General features: G+C 37.1%; 1 protein-coding gene across 4 annotated transcripts in view; it reads right to left on the bottom strand.

Moving 5' to 3' along the window:
• Positions 1–18087, bottom strand: part of VCL (vinculin) — a 65439-nt gene that overhangs the window by 33148 nt on the left and 14204 nt on the right. For all 4 annotated transcript variants that reach the window (XM_085312270.1, XM_085312266.1, XM_085312268.1 and 1 more), the window contains exons 2-4: positions 11181–11251; positions 3218–3368; positions 1122–1230 (exon numbers count right to left, since the gene is read on the bottom strand). In XM_085312270.1, the coding sequence (XP_085168396.1) occupies positions 1122–1230; positions 3218–3368; positions 11181–11251 (331 nt within the window). The remainder of the gene's footprint in view (positions 1–1121; positions 1231–3217; positions 3369–11180; positions 11252–18087) is intronic.

Here is an 18087-nt window from a genome sequence, read left to right as displayed (position 1 = left end):
TTTCATGGAAAGTGATGATTGCCTTTTTTGCTTCATTTTTTCCCTTTCAAAATGAAGCAAAATGAATTTAGTTGAAAGTAAACTTCTTATGGAGATAAAAGAAATTAGCACACTATACCTTCACATGGAATTTAAACTATAAGCATTTGTTAAACAATATAATCTGCATATGCTAAACAATATAATCCACAAGTATATCAAGTAGAATAAATACGCTCGGTGATATAAGACAGCTTCTAGTCTGTAAGTATCTAATTTCCTCTATGAACTAGTTCTTATGCTACGTATGTATTCTTATGAACACACACATATAAGTGTGTGCATGTGTAGCCACCGTTTAACAAGACGACATTAATTGAACTCCTGCTCTGTTTTTAACATACTTTAGTTCAACTTTAGTTCAATTCCAATGTTCTCCTACACTACTACCACAACACCTAAATTTCATAGAATGCTTTTGTTAAATAATACTTAACCTACTTTATGCTTGCTGAAACTAAAGTACTGGTAGCAGATGACTGTAACATTAATAGGTTTCCTCTGTATCAGCCCAGCACTTCACTTACCAATCATTTATTTCCACCAATGAAAGAGTGTGATGTAGCATTGTGAAGTAGCAAGTAGTGAAGGAGCACCACATAACGAAGGAAAAGGATAACAGCTGAGCTTTTGTATAGTACTGCATGAATGCTATTTCTGCAACCTCAGCAAGCTGTTAATATAGAGCATTTAGCTTATACTACTCCAAGAAACTCCTGTTGACCTAACCATCTCAGTACTGAAATGTTATACTCCTAATGGACTTCAGCCACAAATGCTTAATTATATCTCCTTCATTTTTTTTATTTTACTCTTGCAAACGCAGGCTTATTTCCCACACAATGTAGTGTGGAAGAAGTACACTACATATCATCCACACAGCACATATCTCGACTCTTCTGCATTCTTAAGAGAATGTGAATCAGAAAACAGTAGTTTAAAACGCTTTCCAGAAACTTTCAAAGCAACTGCTTTATCATTGTCTAAACACTTTAAATTTGGCTGGGAGAGTGTGGGGAAAAAAAGGATGAAAGAAAAAGACTACACTTAATATGTTTATGATATACTGCAGCAAATCAAACCTGGCCCTAGATTCTTTGTGTATGTCACCAAATCCTCCATAGTCTCTACTACTTCCGCCACAGTCAGATATTCCAAAATTCCTTTGCAGACACGGATGATTTTACGGACCTAAAAAAGGAACATTCCATCATTTATTAGATGAAGCTAAATAATACTTGAATTAGAAATGCAAGTCTATCATTAGAACAGAACAGGTACAGCATTTGCTCACATAATGCACGGGTAATCACACAGGTTGAGGATGCTAATTAGGTGACCCACAATTCAATTACTTAAGAACGCTGTATTAACAAAGACAAAATCTAATCAGCATTCCACTGCTCATCACAAATGCAAAAGCTTCCTTTCAGTGTTTTCACCTTTCATGACAATTGAAGGATAGCAGGGGAAAAAGAAACAAAGAGGTGCATTTAAGTACAGGTTGGCATGCCCGATTCAAAATTTTTCTTTGCAATTTCATCAATAGAAAACACGTAATTTAAATCTCAAAACAAAATTACAAGGAAAAGTAGACTCAAAACTTTCATAGAAAATAGTATCCACAATGCAGCTTTATATATGGAAAAAACATTATCCAGCATTCCAGTTGGAAAGGTACATCTAACCTCTTAGGCCTTGCAGGAAAATCTGTCTATGAAGATTATGTACTTTATTCACCTCTGGACTTCCGCCTTAGCTGTTGATTACTTACTTTTTTAGTTAATGTTTAAAGCTACAACAGAGTTCTTCTGGTTAACCTAATCTTCTTACTTCCTGAACTACATTTCCAACACCACACATACAATTCTCATTGAAGAATGACTTTGTTAACATTTCATTTGCATCAGCCACATGCAGTGCTCAGTCTGCATAACAGTCGATCATAATTTACTCTAAAACTCACTTCAGTCTTGTCCCAATATTAGTTTATCTTGAAATATAGTAAGAGTAGATAGAGACATGCCAAGTTTCCTATCTGTGAAAAGTCAGTCATTCCAGAGTAGTATTTTTCTTTTAACATGCAGTGGTCAGAGAAGAGTTCAAGGAAGCATTAACTCCATAAAAGTCAACGCCTTTCCTAAACACCAAAAGCAGGGAGATTAAATGCTGTCAAGCTTACTTCCTTGCAATCATGTCCTTTAACACTTGGCAGTATCAGTTAAAAACATTTAAAATAATGTATAATCACTAGTGCCACAGTGAAGTCCCACAGCATTATCCTTATTTCAGGAGAACATACCAACAGCATTATGAGCTGATTGAATGAGACACAAGGATGCTGTGTCAGACTACGCAGAGCAGCAGGAAGAGTAATATAATGATTTCAGAGATTAACAGGTTGTTGCACAGGTAAAATTCAGAATTATCAGCAGTTCTAGTAGTGCTAGCTTCATTCCCTCTTAAAGGCATGACATTTGCTATTAAGAAAAGCGTAAGACCTCATACTTCCAGTAAGAGGATCACAAGAGTAAAAGAAAGATTTCCAACATAAAGGCAGATTTTCAAGAACAAAACACTCAATGCCTCCTTTTTTAAGTTCTCCTGTGCATTTCTCCTTTTTCATTTGAGGTGCTGAAAACAGCACCTCTGAGCCATTTCTTTGGCTTCTGCAACAGCCAAAATGCAACAACTGTTACATTTATCAGAACACATCCTCTAACTGACCAGCCGACAGTCTAAACTTGGATTACCCCTTTACTAGGCCAACTGAATTGCCAGTTAACAGGGTCAAGTAAAGATAGCCAAAGAGGTTAGGAAATAGCCAGGACTTTTCAGTGAAGGGATATGGAGAATGTAAGGGTCAGTTATAGGTTCAGGGAAGACAGCAAAATGGCAGGAAAACATAAGTCAGCATTGATGGAATCTGGCCCTTTCAATGAGCAATCACAAACACAAACAAAACCATTGTGTCATACAAAGATACTCTTAACAAAATACAACAACAAAATAAACCTTCTTCTGATGGACAGAAATGCAAAATATGCTTTCAATGAAGCTAACAGTCAAAACCACATTCAGCTCTACTCAATAGTTTACATTAGCTAATTCACTTAAGTGGACATTGCCATTAATGCAATATTGCTGTGACCTGTGTCACCTGTGGTGAGACGCCTACCTCAGCTTCATCGAATGTCAGAAGCAAGTCTGACGTTCCAGAAAGGATGCCTCTCGATCCATCAATGAGATAGTCACGAGCTGGGACGGAATAAGGGTCTGCTTGCAGCATCTGGGCTGCCCGAACAAGTTTGGTGCACGCATTCTCCACTCTGTGGAAAAAGTCATCAGACAAAATGTGCTGGTTATTTCTGTCTGTAAGGTAACACACTTGAGAAAATGGTGAAGGATTTGTTTTCAACCTCACTACTTGAAATGCTGCAAGCAAATTAATCATTCTCTACCTTTATAGTCTAACAAGTAAAGATATTTATGTTAACAAGAAAATAGATAGCATCTGTATGACATGCTTTTTCTGAAGTCAGGAAATCTTCCAATTTAGGGAACATTTCAAGCACTCCATACACAGCAGTCAATACAGAATGTTGTTAAGGAAAGGACCCAACATTAACTTGGCAAAACATCTTTTATTCTGAATGACTGGGGAAGGGAAGGTACAATTATTGTTTTAGGGTTTCCAACTCAAATTACTAACTTTTTATCATCCTTATATTTGCCTTAGCATTCAAGAGGCAATTGCAATTAATAAATATTAAATTATTGCTAAACAGTAAGACAAAAGAACATCCTATTAAAAAAACAAGATTCTCAAGACTATTCTCTACCTGACAGAGCTACACTCCAACTTTAAAGTTTATTAGCACTCATTACATAAATAGCATTTTAAATAGCCATAAGATTTAGTGATAAGGTATTAAATTTCAGGTAAAATTCAGAACTATCAACAGGTTGAAAAGGCAGGTTGAAATTCCGTATTTAAGAACAGGAAGGAGGATTTACAAGACATTATAATGTGCAATTACAATAATACAAAAGGTACTATAAGAAGCAAGGGAGCTCTAAAATTAAGTTATTTTTTATCAAGCCATTTCACATGACAATTAAGAACATTAAAAAGCTTTGCATTTTGTTTGCTTGCTGTAATCATTCCACAACAGCTTAGAGAAATATAAAATTCAAACTTTGCTTCTATAGTAGTTACCCTGATCATGACCGTAGTTATTGACTACACTGACCAAGACTTTCCTCCATTCTCTTACCTTGTTTAAGAGAAACATAAATAAGTCCAGTACACAGATGCTATGCATATGCAAGTATCATATGCCTATTCAAGTTGCTCCAAGTTCCAACAAACATTAATCCCTTTTATTTCAGCAATACTATCTCCCATCATTACTTTTTTCATGCTCATCATAGCTCATTCTCTAGTGAGCATTTAGGTATATTCCTTTATCTCAGACTTTCAGTTAAATCATATAAGAAAGTTGCACAGTTTTTTCATTTTCCTTTTTATTTTCTTTCTCATGCAAATGGCCTGAGGATAATGTTTACTCCTACCACTGACTACAACAATAAATCAGATACCTACTACAGTAAAACAAATCTTTTTTCAGAAAGTAAGGTTTTCAGCTAATGGCTCCCCAGATAAGCAATGCCACTGTCATACCCTACTCTTCAGTGTGACATCTGGTCCATACAGTAGGTGGTAACTCATAACTAAGTAAAAAAATATAGGACTTTAAGGCAGAGAGCAGGAATGGTCTGCTCATGAATATGCAGTGAACTTAGCTGTAAAAATCAAAGTCAGCTAACTTCATTGAAGTAGATTTCCCCACATCAAGTTTATTTTTTCCAACGCTGCTAAGAAAGCAGATATCACTTATTCACTCAGCCAGAGCCACAGACTGAGAAATACCTCATTTCCTACAGCTCAATTTCATGGTCATGTTGTTTAATAATAATGATTATCTCAAGGCTGGCTTTTGCGTTCGTGAACAAATGAATTAATGCAAATGTGCATTAACCCCAGAAATCCCCACAATTTACCAAAGAATAAAGTTTCAAAAGATTCAAAGACTTATTTTCCAGGTTTTAAAACTTTTAAAATAAACAAACTTTTTTAAAAAAACTTTTAAAATTAATTTTGTGTTTTACTTGTATAACGCCTTTTTTGTATAAACTTCCCAGTATATTCAAAAGAGTTCAGGAACGGGCACTACTGTGTGCAAGAAAGGAGGGTGGAGGAGAAGTGAGCTGCTTTTTTCAAATAGATTCCTGCCCCCCTGCCAAAGGCAACACACTAGGAAAAAACGATTAAAATGGGGAGGGTGGAATAATTTAATTCACTGCAATGAATTGCTTGTTGTCGCATAAAAAGGAAAAAAGACTCAAACACACACAACATTAAAAAGTTCTCAATAGTAGTTCATGGCTAAGGTGAATTTACCACTACAACTTAATTAAATTGCTGCTGAGATAAGAAGTCTTTGCTGCTTCATGTTTATGTTGTATAATCTGTATTCTGCACGTACAGAAACCCCACCCACAGCAGCGCACAACAGAACCAGTATAGAAAATTTTGGATAGGCAGGTACTTCACGTATGTATTTTGCTATAAGATTAAAAAATTCTTAAGTTTAAATAGATGGAAAAAATTAACCACAGAGCTACAATAATTAATGATAATGCTAGTTTTTGTGGAATATCCTCCCCACACTCATTCTTTGCTGCACTCAGAGCCTGACTGCACAGATCTTATCCAGCTTGCAAATGGGAAAGGGGATGCTTGATTACTTACTGGATAAAGCTGAAATTCTTCCAATGTCAAAAAAAAAAATTACAGAATCCAAATCACAAAAAGGTCTGCAAGTTACACACTAATAAAACAGTAAAACTTTAATTCTCTCTGAAGATCAGGTTGTTGACTTACAAATAAAATCACAACCCAAAGGCCAAAAGTGGAAAAAGTTGTCAGACGTTTAAACAAAATTGTATTGTAACATCGGACAACATCACCGTATTTACAAAACAAATTCAATATGGACTTTATATGCTGATGCTCTTATTCTTAGACATAACCAGATCCTAATATAGTTGTAACGTAATTGGATCCATATGTATCAAAATGTCTGCATGCTTTCAAAAATATGAAAGCCTACTCTTATTGTAAAATTTTTCATAAACTCAGTTGCTAAAACACCTGCAATGTGAAAACCTATCATCATTCATCTTTTGTATTCTACTTCAGCTTACTGGTACTTTGTATTGGACTTTATTATGTTCAAAGTGACACATCATTCTGTTCAATTCACTGAAAAGTTGTTTCAAATTTGTATTTTTTTTCAACGAGTATCATGCCCCTTTTTTATTTTTTAATGTAAAGACTAGAGTAGCTGAAGTCACACATAGTACATTGGTGGTTTATAGGAATTGATATTTCCACAAAAAATACACAGGTGTCCAACAACAATCTAATCAGTAGATGGGTAATTTTACACGAAGTTATCAACTGCTATCAGTTTAGCAGTTAATTTGAAGTGGCATTCGAATGATAGAAACCGAAGAAATCTCCATACTGAACAACCAATTAATCATAGAATCCACTAGTGTGATCTCAGAAATAAAATTTTTCTTGCTAAAAATTTTTAATTTGTTCCAAAATATTTATCAAAACAAGAAATATTAAAGTAGTGCCCTCTAGGCATTTTTCAATATTTCTGATAACAAGAGGAAAAATGCAGATATCCAACAAAATCCTATCACTTGCCTATGTGATATTCTGTTGGTAATCTGAAGTCTATGAAGCAATTAAAAAAGTAGCACCTCCTGAAAGCCAAACTAATCTGCAAATATCCAAATCCCTATGTTATATCATAACTTAACAAGACACCACTATAAAAGAATGCATATCTTTTATTTTAGAGGCTCAATTACTACAAATCTATATTAACACCTGCCAAATTCTATGTAGAGAAGTCACACAGGTTAAGATCTTTCCAACTATAACAACCTCCAGTATTCAACCAACTTCATTCCTGTTGGCATCTTCTTTATGAAGTGTGAGGAAAAGCTGCAACTTACGCTGAACTTCCACATTATTTTTCAGGATTTAAGACTGATCTCTGCTTCTCCCAAACACAAGTGGCTGTTTAGAATATAAGATATCTGGGAACAGCACTTTTTTCAATTCCTAACCGCTCAAGTTGTAGTGAGTTTACTCACTACAGTTTAATTACCTACAGCTGCAAAAATACAATTTTAAAAGTAAATACTTTATAGAAACATAGCTTTGTTAATAGAGATTACCAGTAATGCTGCTCCAGCTGGGCTACAAAAACAGTGTTAATACAAATAGTGCTATGGTTTTGTTTATTAAATGAGTTTGTGTGCAAATTAAATGCAGATAAATTTTTGTTCCAAGTGCAAATAACTCAGATGTTACCCTATTGTTTGCATAGAGATTACAGCTTTTTCCTTCATTACAACAGAATTGTAACAAGTAATATTAACACCCAGCAAAACCATCTGATTTAAATTCCATCCGTTACATATACTGCCTATGGACCAAGACAATTAAGGTACAGAACACAGCATTTCTTAACTCTAGGTCAATGCTTCCAAGGTGGTTTATGTCACCAGCAAGCAAAGGGATGCATGTTAGCCTCCTCGTGACTAACAACGCCGCTGGTTGTAATCACACTCCCACTGGAAAACTTTGCACAGAGTGCCACAAAGATTCACTACACCCTCAATGTCAGTCTCAGGCAAATGAAAAGAAAAATAAATAAATAAATAAAAGAAGAAGAAGAAGAAGAAGAAGTAGTTTTAAAAGAATAACTCCATCTTCCTCCAGGCATGGTTCCCTCCAGGTCTGGTGGTCCCTTTGAGTGGGAAACACGCGAGCAGGAAATGCAGTGCTAGAGCAAGCACACTGTTCCTTACCAGTCCAATCTGGGCGAGTCCTGCAGAAGGACCTCCTAAAGATGACTGCCAATTCTTGAATCAGCAGTTTAGATACAAACACCCCTCCCCTTAAAAAACAACAGTCCTCTTCCATTTTGCCTCCTACATCCAAGTCTTGCTCTTTAACACAGAAGCAGCTAGAGCTCCTTTGGCAGCTCACTCACAGCTGTCACTTTTCCCTACATCAGAGAAGTCAGTGACAGTATGTTCCATCATGTGAATAAAGAACTGTTAACACGTACTAGCTCTTTTTGATATAAGCTCTAGATTAACTGAAAAACAACAAATTTAATAGGCTATCACTCAAAAAGGTCATCCGTTATTTGTATTATCCTATCCAGGATACTGTGTGTGAAAAAGGTTTCATTATTAGTTCTGCTTCTCATTTTTCATTGTACTACAAGACAGTCACAAATTCTTGCAGGAAAAGTTCTTATACTCAGCAAAAAACGCTGCTATTCAGCAGTGCACCACTAAAGAATTCTTTAAGCTCACATCACATTTCTATAGTAATTTGACTACTAAGTCTTCAGAATCTGGTAAATATCATTAGAGGCTGATTGTAGTGTAGCAATTCGAAGGCAGTTTCTTTTCCTTACTCCCTTACTCCCCTTAGTGAACAAGAAGCTGGAAATCAACCAAAAACTCTACACATCCTCAAAAACAAGCACAAACAAAATTACACTATATACAGCTCCCCAGGATCAAGAAAAAAGTTTTAGTCTCATTTCAACTCACACATCCGCTCCAAAAACACCAATCCAAAACCCCCAAACAACCCTCCCTCAAAACACAAAAACAATTCTGAAAAACTCAACCAAACAAGGTCATAAACCAGGAATATAGCATAAGAAATACTGTCTGGATTGTATCAAAGGCCCATTTAGCTTAGTATCCTGTCTCCAAAAGCTGCAAGTGAACGCTTAAGGAAAGCTAAGAACAAGACAAGCATTTATCATACTTCCTCTGGGCACTCTCCCATCCTCCAACTATTTTCAGCTCATGGGATTTCCTGTGGTTTGTCTATTTGATAACCCCCAATAGATTCCTCTAAGTACTTGCCTGTTATCCTCCAAACCAACACAAAGAATTCAGGACAGCACTTACTGTGTAAAGAAGCTTCGCCTTTTGTTGTTTTTTAAACTATAAGCTTAATATAATGCTGCCTTCAGGTTCTTGCACTGCAAGAGCAGTGGAAGTTATCCACAACTCCATGCAACTCATAGCTCCTTAGACCTCTAACGTCCCCATCTCCCCTCTGGCACCTTTCCAGGCTGAAGAGCTCCAGCTTCCCCAGCCTTGCCTTATACAGAAGCCATTCCATAACTTTTACCATTCCCTAAGTCTTTCTATGCACTTTTTTCCAGTTCTGCTACATCCTTTCTAAAACTGAGAGACCGAAGCGCATGTAGTATTGAAGGAGCAGGAGTGACACTACAGTCCTAGTCCTTTGCTGATAATCCTTTTTTGATTGAGCATGCAACGGATGCTCTCACCAATCTATCAGAGCTCCACGATCTTCCTCGCTCAGAGTGATGATCAGTTCAGAGTCAGACATCCTATATGAAGCTAAAGTTGCTACTCACCCATGTCTGTCATTTCAGATCTATCAAAATGATTTAATCTACACTTGATACCAAGTCATTCACTTTAATTACGTCCTGCTGTAATTTCTCAGTCATTCATCATCCTCGCTATCTTGCATCAGACTTCTAGTCACCAGCAAGTTCTTTAACCTCATTGCTTACCCTGGTTTCCAGGGCATTTGTGAATATGGTTAAAAACCACCAGAGTCAGCACAGATCTGTGCAGAACCCTGCTGATGACTCCCATGATTGTCAGAGCTAACTATTTCATGTTTCTTTTCACTTTGAATCTTTTATTTTCTATAAAAGAACTTCCCTTCTTATCCTGTACCTACTTTTTCTTAAATGCTTTTAGATTTTGCCAAAAAACTACATGCAGACTGTATCACTTGGATTATCTTTACCGATCTTCCTGATATTTCTAAGAACATGAGAGGCTGATAAGGCAGAATTTGCCTCTACAGAAACATGGTCAGTTCACCCAAAACAAACTCTATTTACTTGGGTGCTTGTTAATTCTCTTCTCTATAATCTCTGTTATTCTCTCTCTTCTCTTCCAGTTATTTGCCCTGAAGGATGCCAGACCTGTTGTCCTCCTCTTCCTAGATTCCCCTAGAAAGTTTTTCCAAACAGCGTCACCACATTCACTTCTGACATACCAGGTAGTCTCAAGTGAGAGGTTACACGTCACTAATAATTCAGCTATTTCATTCATGAACCTTTACTGCTGTCTGACTAATACCATCTTGTCCTGGCCATTTTTTGTTTGTTCTGTCAACCTGCAACACAACAAAATAAATCTGTATTCACTGTTTCACAAAAATCTCTCTTTCAACATCACCTCTGTTCTCCATTCTATTATTTTCCTAGTTGCCTCAGTGCTTTCTGATTTGGAATATCTGCCTCTTCTGCCTTCAAGAATATAGTAAGATATTCATTCATTTTGTAAACATCAGCAGAGAATGCTAATACTGCTTTCAGTGACTTGTAAGGCAGAATCATCCCAGTTAAAGTTTCTCATTTGATAGTAAAAAGCTTGGTAGTTTCACAACAGGAAAAAAATGATGCATCATTTTTAAGACTTAGAATAGTAAAAGGAAAAAGTTATTTGTCTTCAATACTGAGCCATGAACTTAATTAAAAGTGTCGGTCACGGCTCTTCAACTGCCTTAGATTTCCAAGCAGTGATACCACGCATAAACTGGCTATATTGCCACATTCACATTTCACCAATCAAATTAAAGAAGAGACTTTGTGAGAACACCACACATTATCTTTGGCACTGTTAAATGCCAAAAAACAGCACGCAGATAAGTGCCATGGTTACTATGAAACATTTTTATTTTTGAAGCAGACATAAGGAAGACATGTATAGACAGAAACGCATCTAAACAAATAAAATGTAACAAGAAAGTCACTATTTGCTGAAAGGTCATTTCTGAAGAAGGTGAGCCTCAAGCCCACAAAGAGAGCTACTTATTTTCTAATCTGCACAAGAATGAGTAACAATGACCTATCACTGGGGCATATCTCCTGTACCTACAATAGAAGATTTGACAATATAAATGAGTTTACTTGATAAATGCAGGTGGCATATCCCTTTTCAAGATCTGGTCTTCTGTTGTCTGCACAGTCTCTTTTCCAACCTGCAGGAGAAAAAAGTCATACTTAAGAATCAGAATTTCAGTGTAAAGTCTAGATAAAATCAAATAGCAATAAAAAAATTATTTGCACCAATGACACAATTCCTTCCACTATGCTTGCGGTTGCCGTTTGTAGTTTTGAGCCCAGTATTTATCCGGGTTAGTCAAATTTTAATGCCTTACAAATCACATTTTGTCTCCTGCCAACATTGACACTAAATTATTTGAGGGAGAGGAACCTTTTCCTTCATCCTACTCTCCACAGAAACAGTGCAACTTAACATAGCAAAGAAGTAAAAAAAACTTAATCACAATGAGCTCTGCAGGCTTCTCTCTCAACTCCCCCCAAAAGTCAAAAATCAAATTCAAAGTTAAAAATAATCCTCATTTTCCTATTCAATCTGCCTAGTCTATTAGAAAAATGTATGTTAATTACTGACAACATACACCATACCCACATTCACACTCTCTTTAGGCAAAAATAATTATTCAAACATTAATAAAGAAAGAAAGAGAATAAGATCTGTGTTTTTCTATGCACTTGCTGTTGTGTTATACAATACAAGTCTTTATAATCAGTAGCTGGCTCTCTGGACTGTGAGATCACCAACTTGACAAAATATTTCCAGCTCCTTTGTTCACTGTATTTTCCAGCTGAATAAGCCATTCACAAAGCCATCACAAAGCAGAAGGTCTTTAACTCAGACATTAGCTTGTGTTAAGAGCTGCCAGGCTGCTCAAGCTAGACTAGATAGCACTGAAGGTCCCTGATCAGCTGCTTTTAAAGATTGCTGTTCAGAAGCAACAGAAGTTGCAGTGTGCCAATATGCACAGTACTTAAAAATTCTAGTGCTGTACAGCACTCCAGAGGCAGCATTTCCTTGCAAGTTTACTCCACTTGCCAAAATGGGTCTTGGCTACTTTGGTCCTTTTTAGATGGGCTTTAAAAAATTACATGGGCCCTAAATATCATTTGGTTCATACATACGGACAGTTTGGTCCACATTTAAAAGCAATTTTTTAAAGTTTACTAGTGTTATGCTTGCAAGTATTCATGCATCTATTTACTAGCAACAGAGGGAAGAACAAAGATGTTGAAACTCTTTAGTTTTACAACGATTTTCTATCTCTTATGCTTGTTGTAACTCACAGTACCAGCACCACTGCCAGCTAGTGCACAGCACTACTGTATTGCCACAACTCTTTTAACCCCAGGATCTCAGGCAGGGGAGGGCGAGCACGGGGGGGGGGAAGCAGGGCAACATCTCAGCAGCACAGTTATAAGCATCTCATGCTCCAATTTCTTCTGGGACAGGGTTATACGACCCGCCACTGACAGCATGGCTGCTTTATTCTAACCATTTCCACTCTAGATCATGAAACTTTTTTTTTTTTTTTTAATATATTTCCCTCTTTCTCGTGTGTGTGTGTGTGTGTGTGTGTGCACGTGTGCATGCACCTGTGCACAAACATAACAGAAAAGGAGTAATTCTCATACGTCTGTGTAGTTTGGATTATAGAGAACACATTATTTGGATGCAGATAGAAAGCTGTCACCAGGCAAAAACCAAGAGTAATGTTTTATTTCAAGAAGTCACTGGGAAAAATTCCACTGCCACCAAGATGTGTTTCTTTCTCAGCTGTACCAATCTACATATAGACCAATTTGTTTAAAAAAAAAAAAAAAAAGAAGAAATGAAAATCAAAAAATACATAGCCTAAAGACATACAACTCTTAAAGAACACAAGAAAAAAAATTTTACAGCAACTTGACTTCAATTCAAAGCTCATCCTAACTATCAATATCCAGCTTGCTTTTTTAATATAGAATAATCGACCAGGAACAACTGAGAAAACAACTTTTTCTTAAGCTACAATAGACTTTATCAAAATTACTGCTAATTTTACTAACCAGAACAGAAGTGTTTCTTCAATTTGGAAAGCAAAATCTCCTCTTAAACTTTTCTAAAAATAAAGTATATCTAGGCTCAACTCATGGGATACAGCTGTCTTCACCCACACTGCAACTAGACAGCGCAAATTTAGCTGAAATTTTTCCAGTAACTATAATTCTTCTGGAAAGATTTCTCAAAGTAGATCTTTTTAAGCCTTTCAGTGGCAGCTGAGTCGGTTTCTATACGTTAATTTCATAAACAAACAAACCTTATTCTTTAGGTTTAAATGAGGTACTGCATCATATAAGCAATCATCATATTTAATGCGCAGTTGGTATCAAACAGATAGGATATACATAATGAAACAGACCTCAACACGGGCAGCTCAAATTCAGTCACTCCTAAGACCTCTTCGGAGCAAACACTCACCAGTTCCCAGTCATAAGAATTGCTTTGCTATACCTGGCTAGGATCTTTAGTCTTTAAATGGAAGTAATGTACAGGATATGAGGTAATTTCCATTTTCTTTTTTTTGTAGGGAGTGTCTATCTTAACACATCTCTGAAACACAGACCCAGTTTTTGTCTCGGCTCTAAAGACAGCCCACTTTTCTCCCATGCTCACCACAAATTAGAAACGCTCATTCCTCCTATATCCTCAGCACCATATGGCACACAGAAAAGACACTTCACAAAAGCTTTCAGGCAGTTCCCACCAGGCCTATTAAAAAGCTCCCTTACCCTTCTAGGAAAAAAGATTACTTTTACCATATTTTAAGCTGCAACACTCCACATACCCCTCACTGAATCTCTGCAGTTTAAACAAGTCCCTGTGTCTCACAAGGAAAACACTTATATTTGCACAGCTATTAACTTTTAGAAGTTGCAGTCTCTACATTTGTAACCGAGGTATGGAGATGGGACCTAACAAACAAACCTACTCCACGTACCCTTTAACAAACAAAGCCGCATTGATGTCTTTTTAAAAATACACAACTCCCAAAAGAGGTTTTGTGGGTTTTCTTTTATAACTTTGTGGTTAGAGCAATTGTTTCTTGTTTTAATAAGATCCGGTTTCTTTAGACTGAACTTTGTTGACTAAGCAGTTCTCAGACATACTGCAGTGCTACATAATGTAAAAATTCACTCAGTATTTAAGTGCAGAAAAAAATGTAGCTATGGAAATCAAGAAAAGTTTATTAAAAAAAAACTCTCATCTCATTTCTGATAGGAGGCTTGTATAACTTGATGTTAATACAAAACCATTGCCTACAGAACCTGATTTTTATTTCTATTCAGGTACTCCTACCCTCTAATGTAAGATTCCCTTGGCTAAGTGGGAAGCAACAGTTTCCACAGAACCTAAGCTTCTGCTTTTAATACTGAGGTGGTCATTACTCACGGCTACAGAGAAACTTTCCCTTGTTTAGCAGAGTAAAGAGACATTAACTTTGCGAACATCGCACCCGCCCAGAGCAGGAACAGAGGAAGAGGTGCTACGCCGCAGAGCTTACCAAGGCAGTTTCACTGTTGTGACCTCCACCCATCAATATTCATTTTGATACTCTGGGGGCAAAGTGATGGCTTGCATTGGAAACAAAACTGTTGAAGTAAAGGGAGAGGAAGCACCACTGAGCAGTGAGGAACAAGGACCGGTATGTCTAGAAGCACGAAGGGAGCAAGACATCCACAAGCCGGAGGGCAAGTACGAACAGTGAACAGCCTTCTAGGAATGCTACTAGAAGGACCAGGGAAGACGAAAATTTCCTGCTGCTCCTGTCTTCTATCCTTGTTCAGATGTCTCTCATGCATCGTTATCTGCCACTGACTAGAAGAATGTTTTTTATGTTTCCTTCCAGGAAACTCGGGGGGGGGGGGGGGGGGGGGGGGGGGAAGACGACATTCTGATCAGGCTGAGTTTTTTCCTCCTTATAACCAATTCCAAAGCTTTTTTTTGGTCATGTCTGCTTCTGCTCTAGCAGCAATGGGACATGAGTACTCCACAAGATCCTTTTTCAATCTTTTTAGCCAGCCTGGTATAGCTAAAAACAGCTGTTAAGTGAGGAGGGGAAAAGTTCCAGCTTCTCCGGGTTTTTGACTTTGTTTAAATAAGCACACCACAAACAGGAAGAAATTCTAGTTCTCCTATTTGTAGGAAACAGAAAACACTGAAAGTATCTCAAAGAATTAAACACATACACAAATATCAAGACGAGAGCCCAAGTTTATTAGTATGTTTTGCACTGAAGTTTTGAATGCATCTATTGAGGATCTGCAGTGTGTGGGAAATGAAATCCTCCTTTCAGCTTATATGATTTCCAAAAAAAAAAAAAAAACACACCTACTTTCTACAATGTTCCAAAAGCCAGTTGAAAATGTGCCCTTTAGGAAGGAGCCTAAGAATATTCCTGTGGCACCATCCAGTGCCATATACAGCCCTACTGTAACACTAATGCAGCCCAAGATTTCTTCAAGTTATATACTGTAGCTTTTTCTTTAGCTAAATTCAAAGCACCGCTCAAAGAAAGTGATCTGGTCCATACACTGTATGTGACTTCATCATAAGCAATTGCACATTAAAATCTAGTCACTGGTTTATGCATTCTTCCATGTTTTGCAAGCCTCCAGAAAGCATGACAACATTACACTGACAAATTTCACACCAAAAAGTGTCTTCAAATCAGTGCAGCTCCATGAAGTTCTCTGCAGCTTCTTCTTCAACTCCTTTAGATTTTTCTCCTGAAAAAAAACCCACTGAAGTATTTGCTATAATACTGCAAGGAAAGCAACTTCTATACTGTATAACCATGACTGGATTCCCACTAAGACATAGTATAACATCTTTTAAAAAAATAGAAAGTTGCTAGCCTTTTTTTTTCATCCTAAAAAAAGTGGCCTATATTTCAAGACTATGAACAATCCATTGAGAAGCAAGCAGATGTTAAATTTATGCCTACTTGTTGCTGGCACGGAACTCTCGCATTCAAGTCCAGATTAAAAGATTACAACATTGGGCAAATGCAATTAAAGCTCCTGGTGAAAACATTCTGAATTCTGGTTACAGACTCAGCACTCTTGTACATGACAGAAGGAAAATGATGGCATAAGTTAATGCCGTCCACAACTGTGTCCTCATACCTTTCGCAGAGCCCTTCCCTCTTCCCCAAAGGTTTGGCTACTGAAGGCCAAAGCAGCTCCTTTATCTCAAACTGAGTTCAGAGCCTGTTTGTCTCAGAAGCCTCAAATGCGGCAAGGATTCAATGACTACTTCACAATCATTTAGTCTTCCCTTAGTGAAACCAGCCAAATTAACACAGAAATTGGGTGTGGGATGGGGGAGAAGCTGGAGCAGAGAAAAAGAAACCAAATGGTACAGCTCTTTTTTTTTTTTCCTATTGCTGTCAGCTCTATTTTGATTGCAACTCATGTTCTGTTTTTATTTACAGTATAAAGTATATCAACCACCAGAGACTTTAGTAGTATTCCAAACTTTCTCACCTAGATTGTCTTGAAATTCAACTCTTAGTGACTGTTATTTTATCATGCCATGGCCCCTAGCCACTATCATTCATATGATAAATGTTAGCAAAACAGAACTGTACACAATTGCAAAACAGAATAGCATAACATAAAACATGAAATTTATTGGTTCCATCCATATGAATTTCAGAAGTCACTCAAAAATTATGATCAGATGGCATTATGAGCCTCCAGTACAAGTATCATTGTCTGTTGACAGTGAATAAAATAGACAAGTAATCCTGATATGATTTTAGGAAGACATAGGAGTCTAAGTTTACAGATTACTCACCACAATCCAATCCTTTGCACCCAGGACAACTGGCAAAAAAAGGTAGGGTTACAACCAGGTAGAACAAAGCATAACTCTCCTCTAAAATGGTGTTTATTTTCCTTCAAAAGCTCTCTTGGAAGCATTTAACAGCAAATTTCAAGTTTGTTCATCATTCCACTCTTTCATCTCACTTAAAACTAAAAATCAGGATTGATTTGTCACTTGCAATTAAGTATTTTAACACTATTTTAAGAAGCTTTGTTTAAATTTTCCACCTTATTATCTGCAGTGGATTAGGATGATGCAACTAGCAGCTGCCTAAAGAAATAAGCAGCTGAATTCTCTTCCTGCTTTTAGTTTATGTCAACCACAAACAATGCACATGTACTACCACTGACATTAGTGAACAAGACCACCAATTTTTTGTTTTTAAGCTAGGTATGAACTTACAGAGACAGCTGAATCAGAGCCTAGCAACTCTGCCTTTCAGTTAATACTGAAGCTGTATATCAGCTCCTGGTTTTCTCGTGATGACCCCAGAGACAGCATTCCAGGCATAGCAGGGCACCTTCCAAACTCCTCTGGCAATAAATCGAGTAAATTTAGAATGCTTCACCCACCTGGTTCCTAATAGCAGCAGACTGACCTACCTGTCTACACTGGAGATTTAGACAAATTTCAAATGCTGCGAGGCCAAGGAACTCTTGCTGTCCAAGTAAAACATAACTATGGAACAAGAACCATATGAAAATGAGAAGTGACATCACTTGGGTACCAGAAGATATTTTTGTTCATGCTGTTAATACTGACTGACCCTGGACAGATAAAGCTGATGTTTGGTTGTTTTGGCTGAAAGATGCATACTCACTATACAGGGAGTAAAAGCAAATATTGAGTACGTCATAGTGTAACTTTTTATAGAACTACTTGAATTTAGAGAATAACTCCTTTACAAAGAAAAATTTCTCTTCTAAACCAGTACTTCCAAGTTAAACTAATTTAAGACATGCTGTACCTCCACTTTAATCAAATTACACAAAAGTCAGCTCTGATCTTTGAGCATATGCAAAACTCACCTGAAAATATTCAGGGAGATACAGCAACTGCCCTTTACAAAGGAAGGGCACAGCTGCAATTAGCCAGTTTAACCTT

The sequence above is a fragment of the Rhea americana genome, unplaced genomic scaffold, assembly GCF_003343005.1.
Source record: "Rhea americana isolate MKP2758 unplaced genomic scaffold, rheAme1 scaffold_36, whole genome shotgun sequence".
In the NCBI taxonomy this organism is placed as follows: Eukaryota; Metazoa; Chordata; class Aves; order Rheiformes; family Rheidae; genus Rhea; species Rhea americana.
This window is presented reverse-complemented; position numbering and strand designations above follow the sequence as displayed.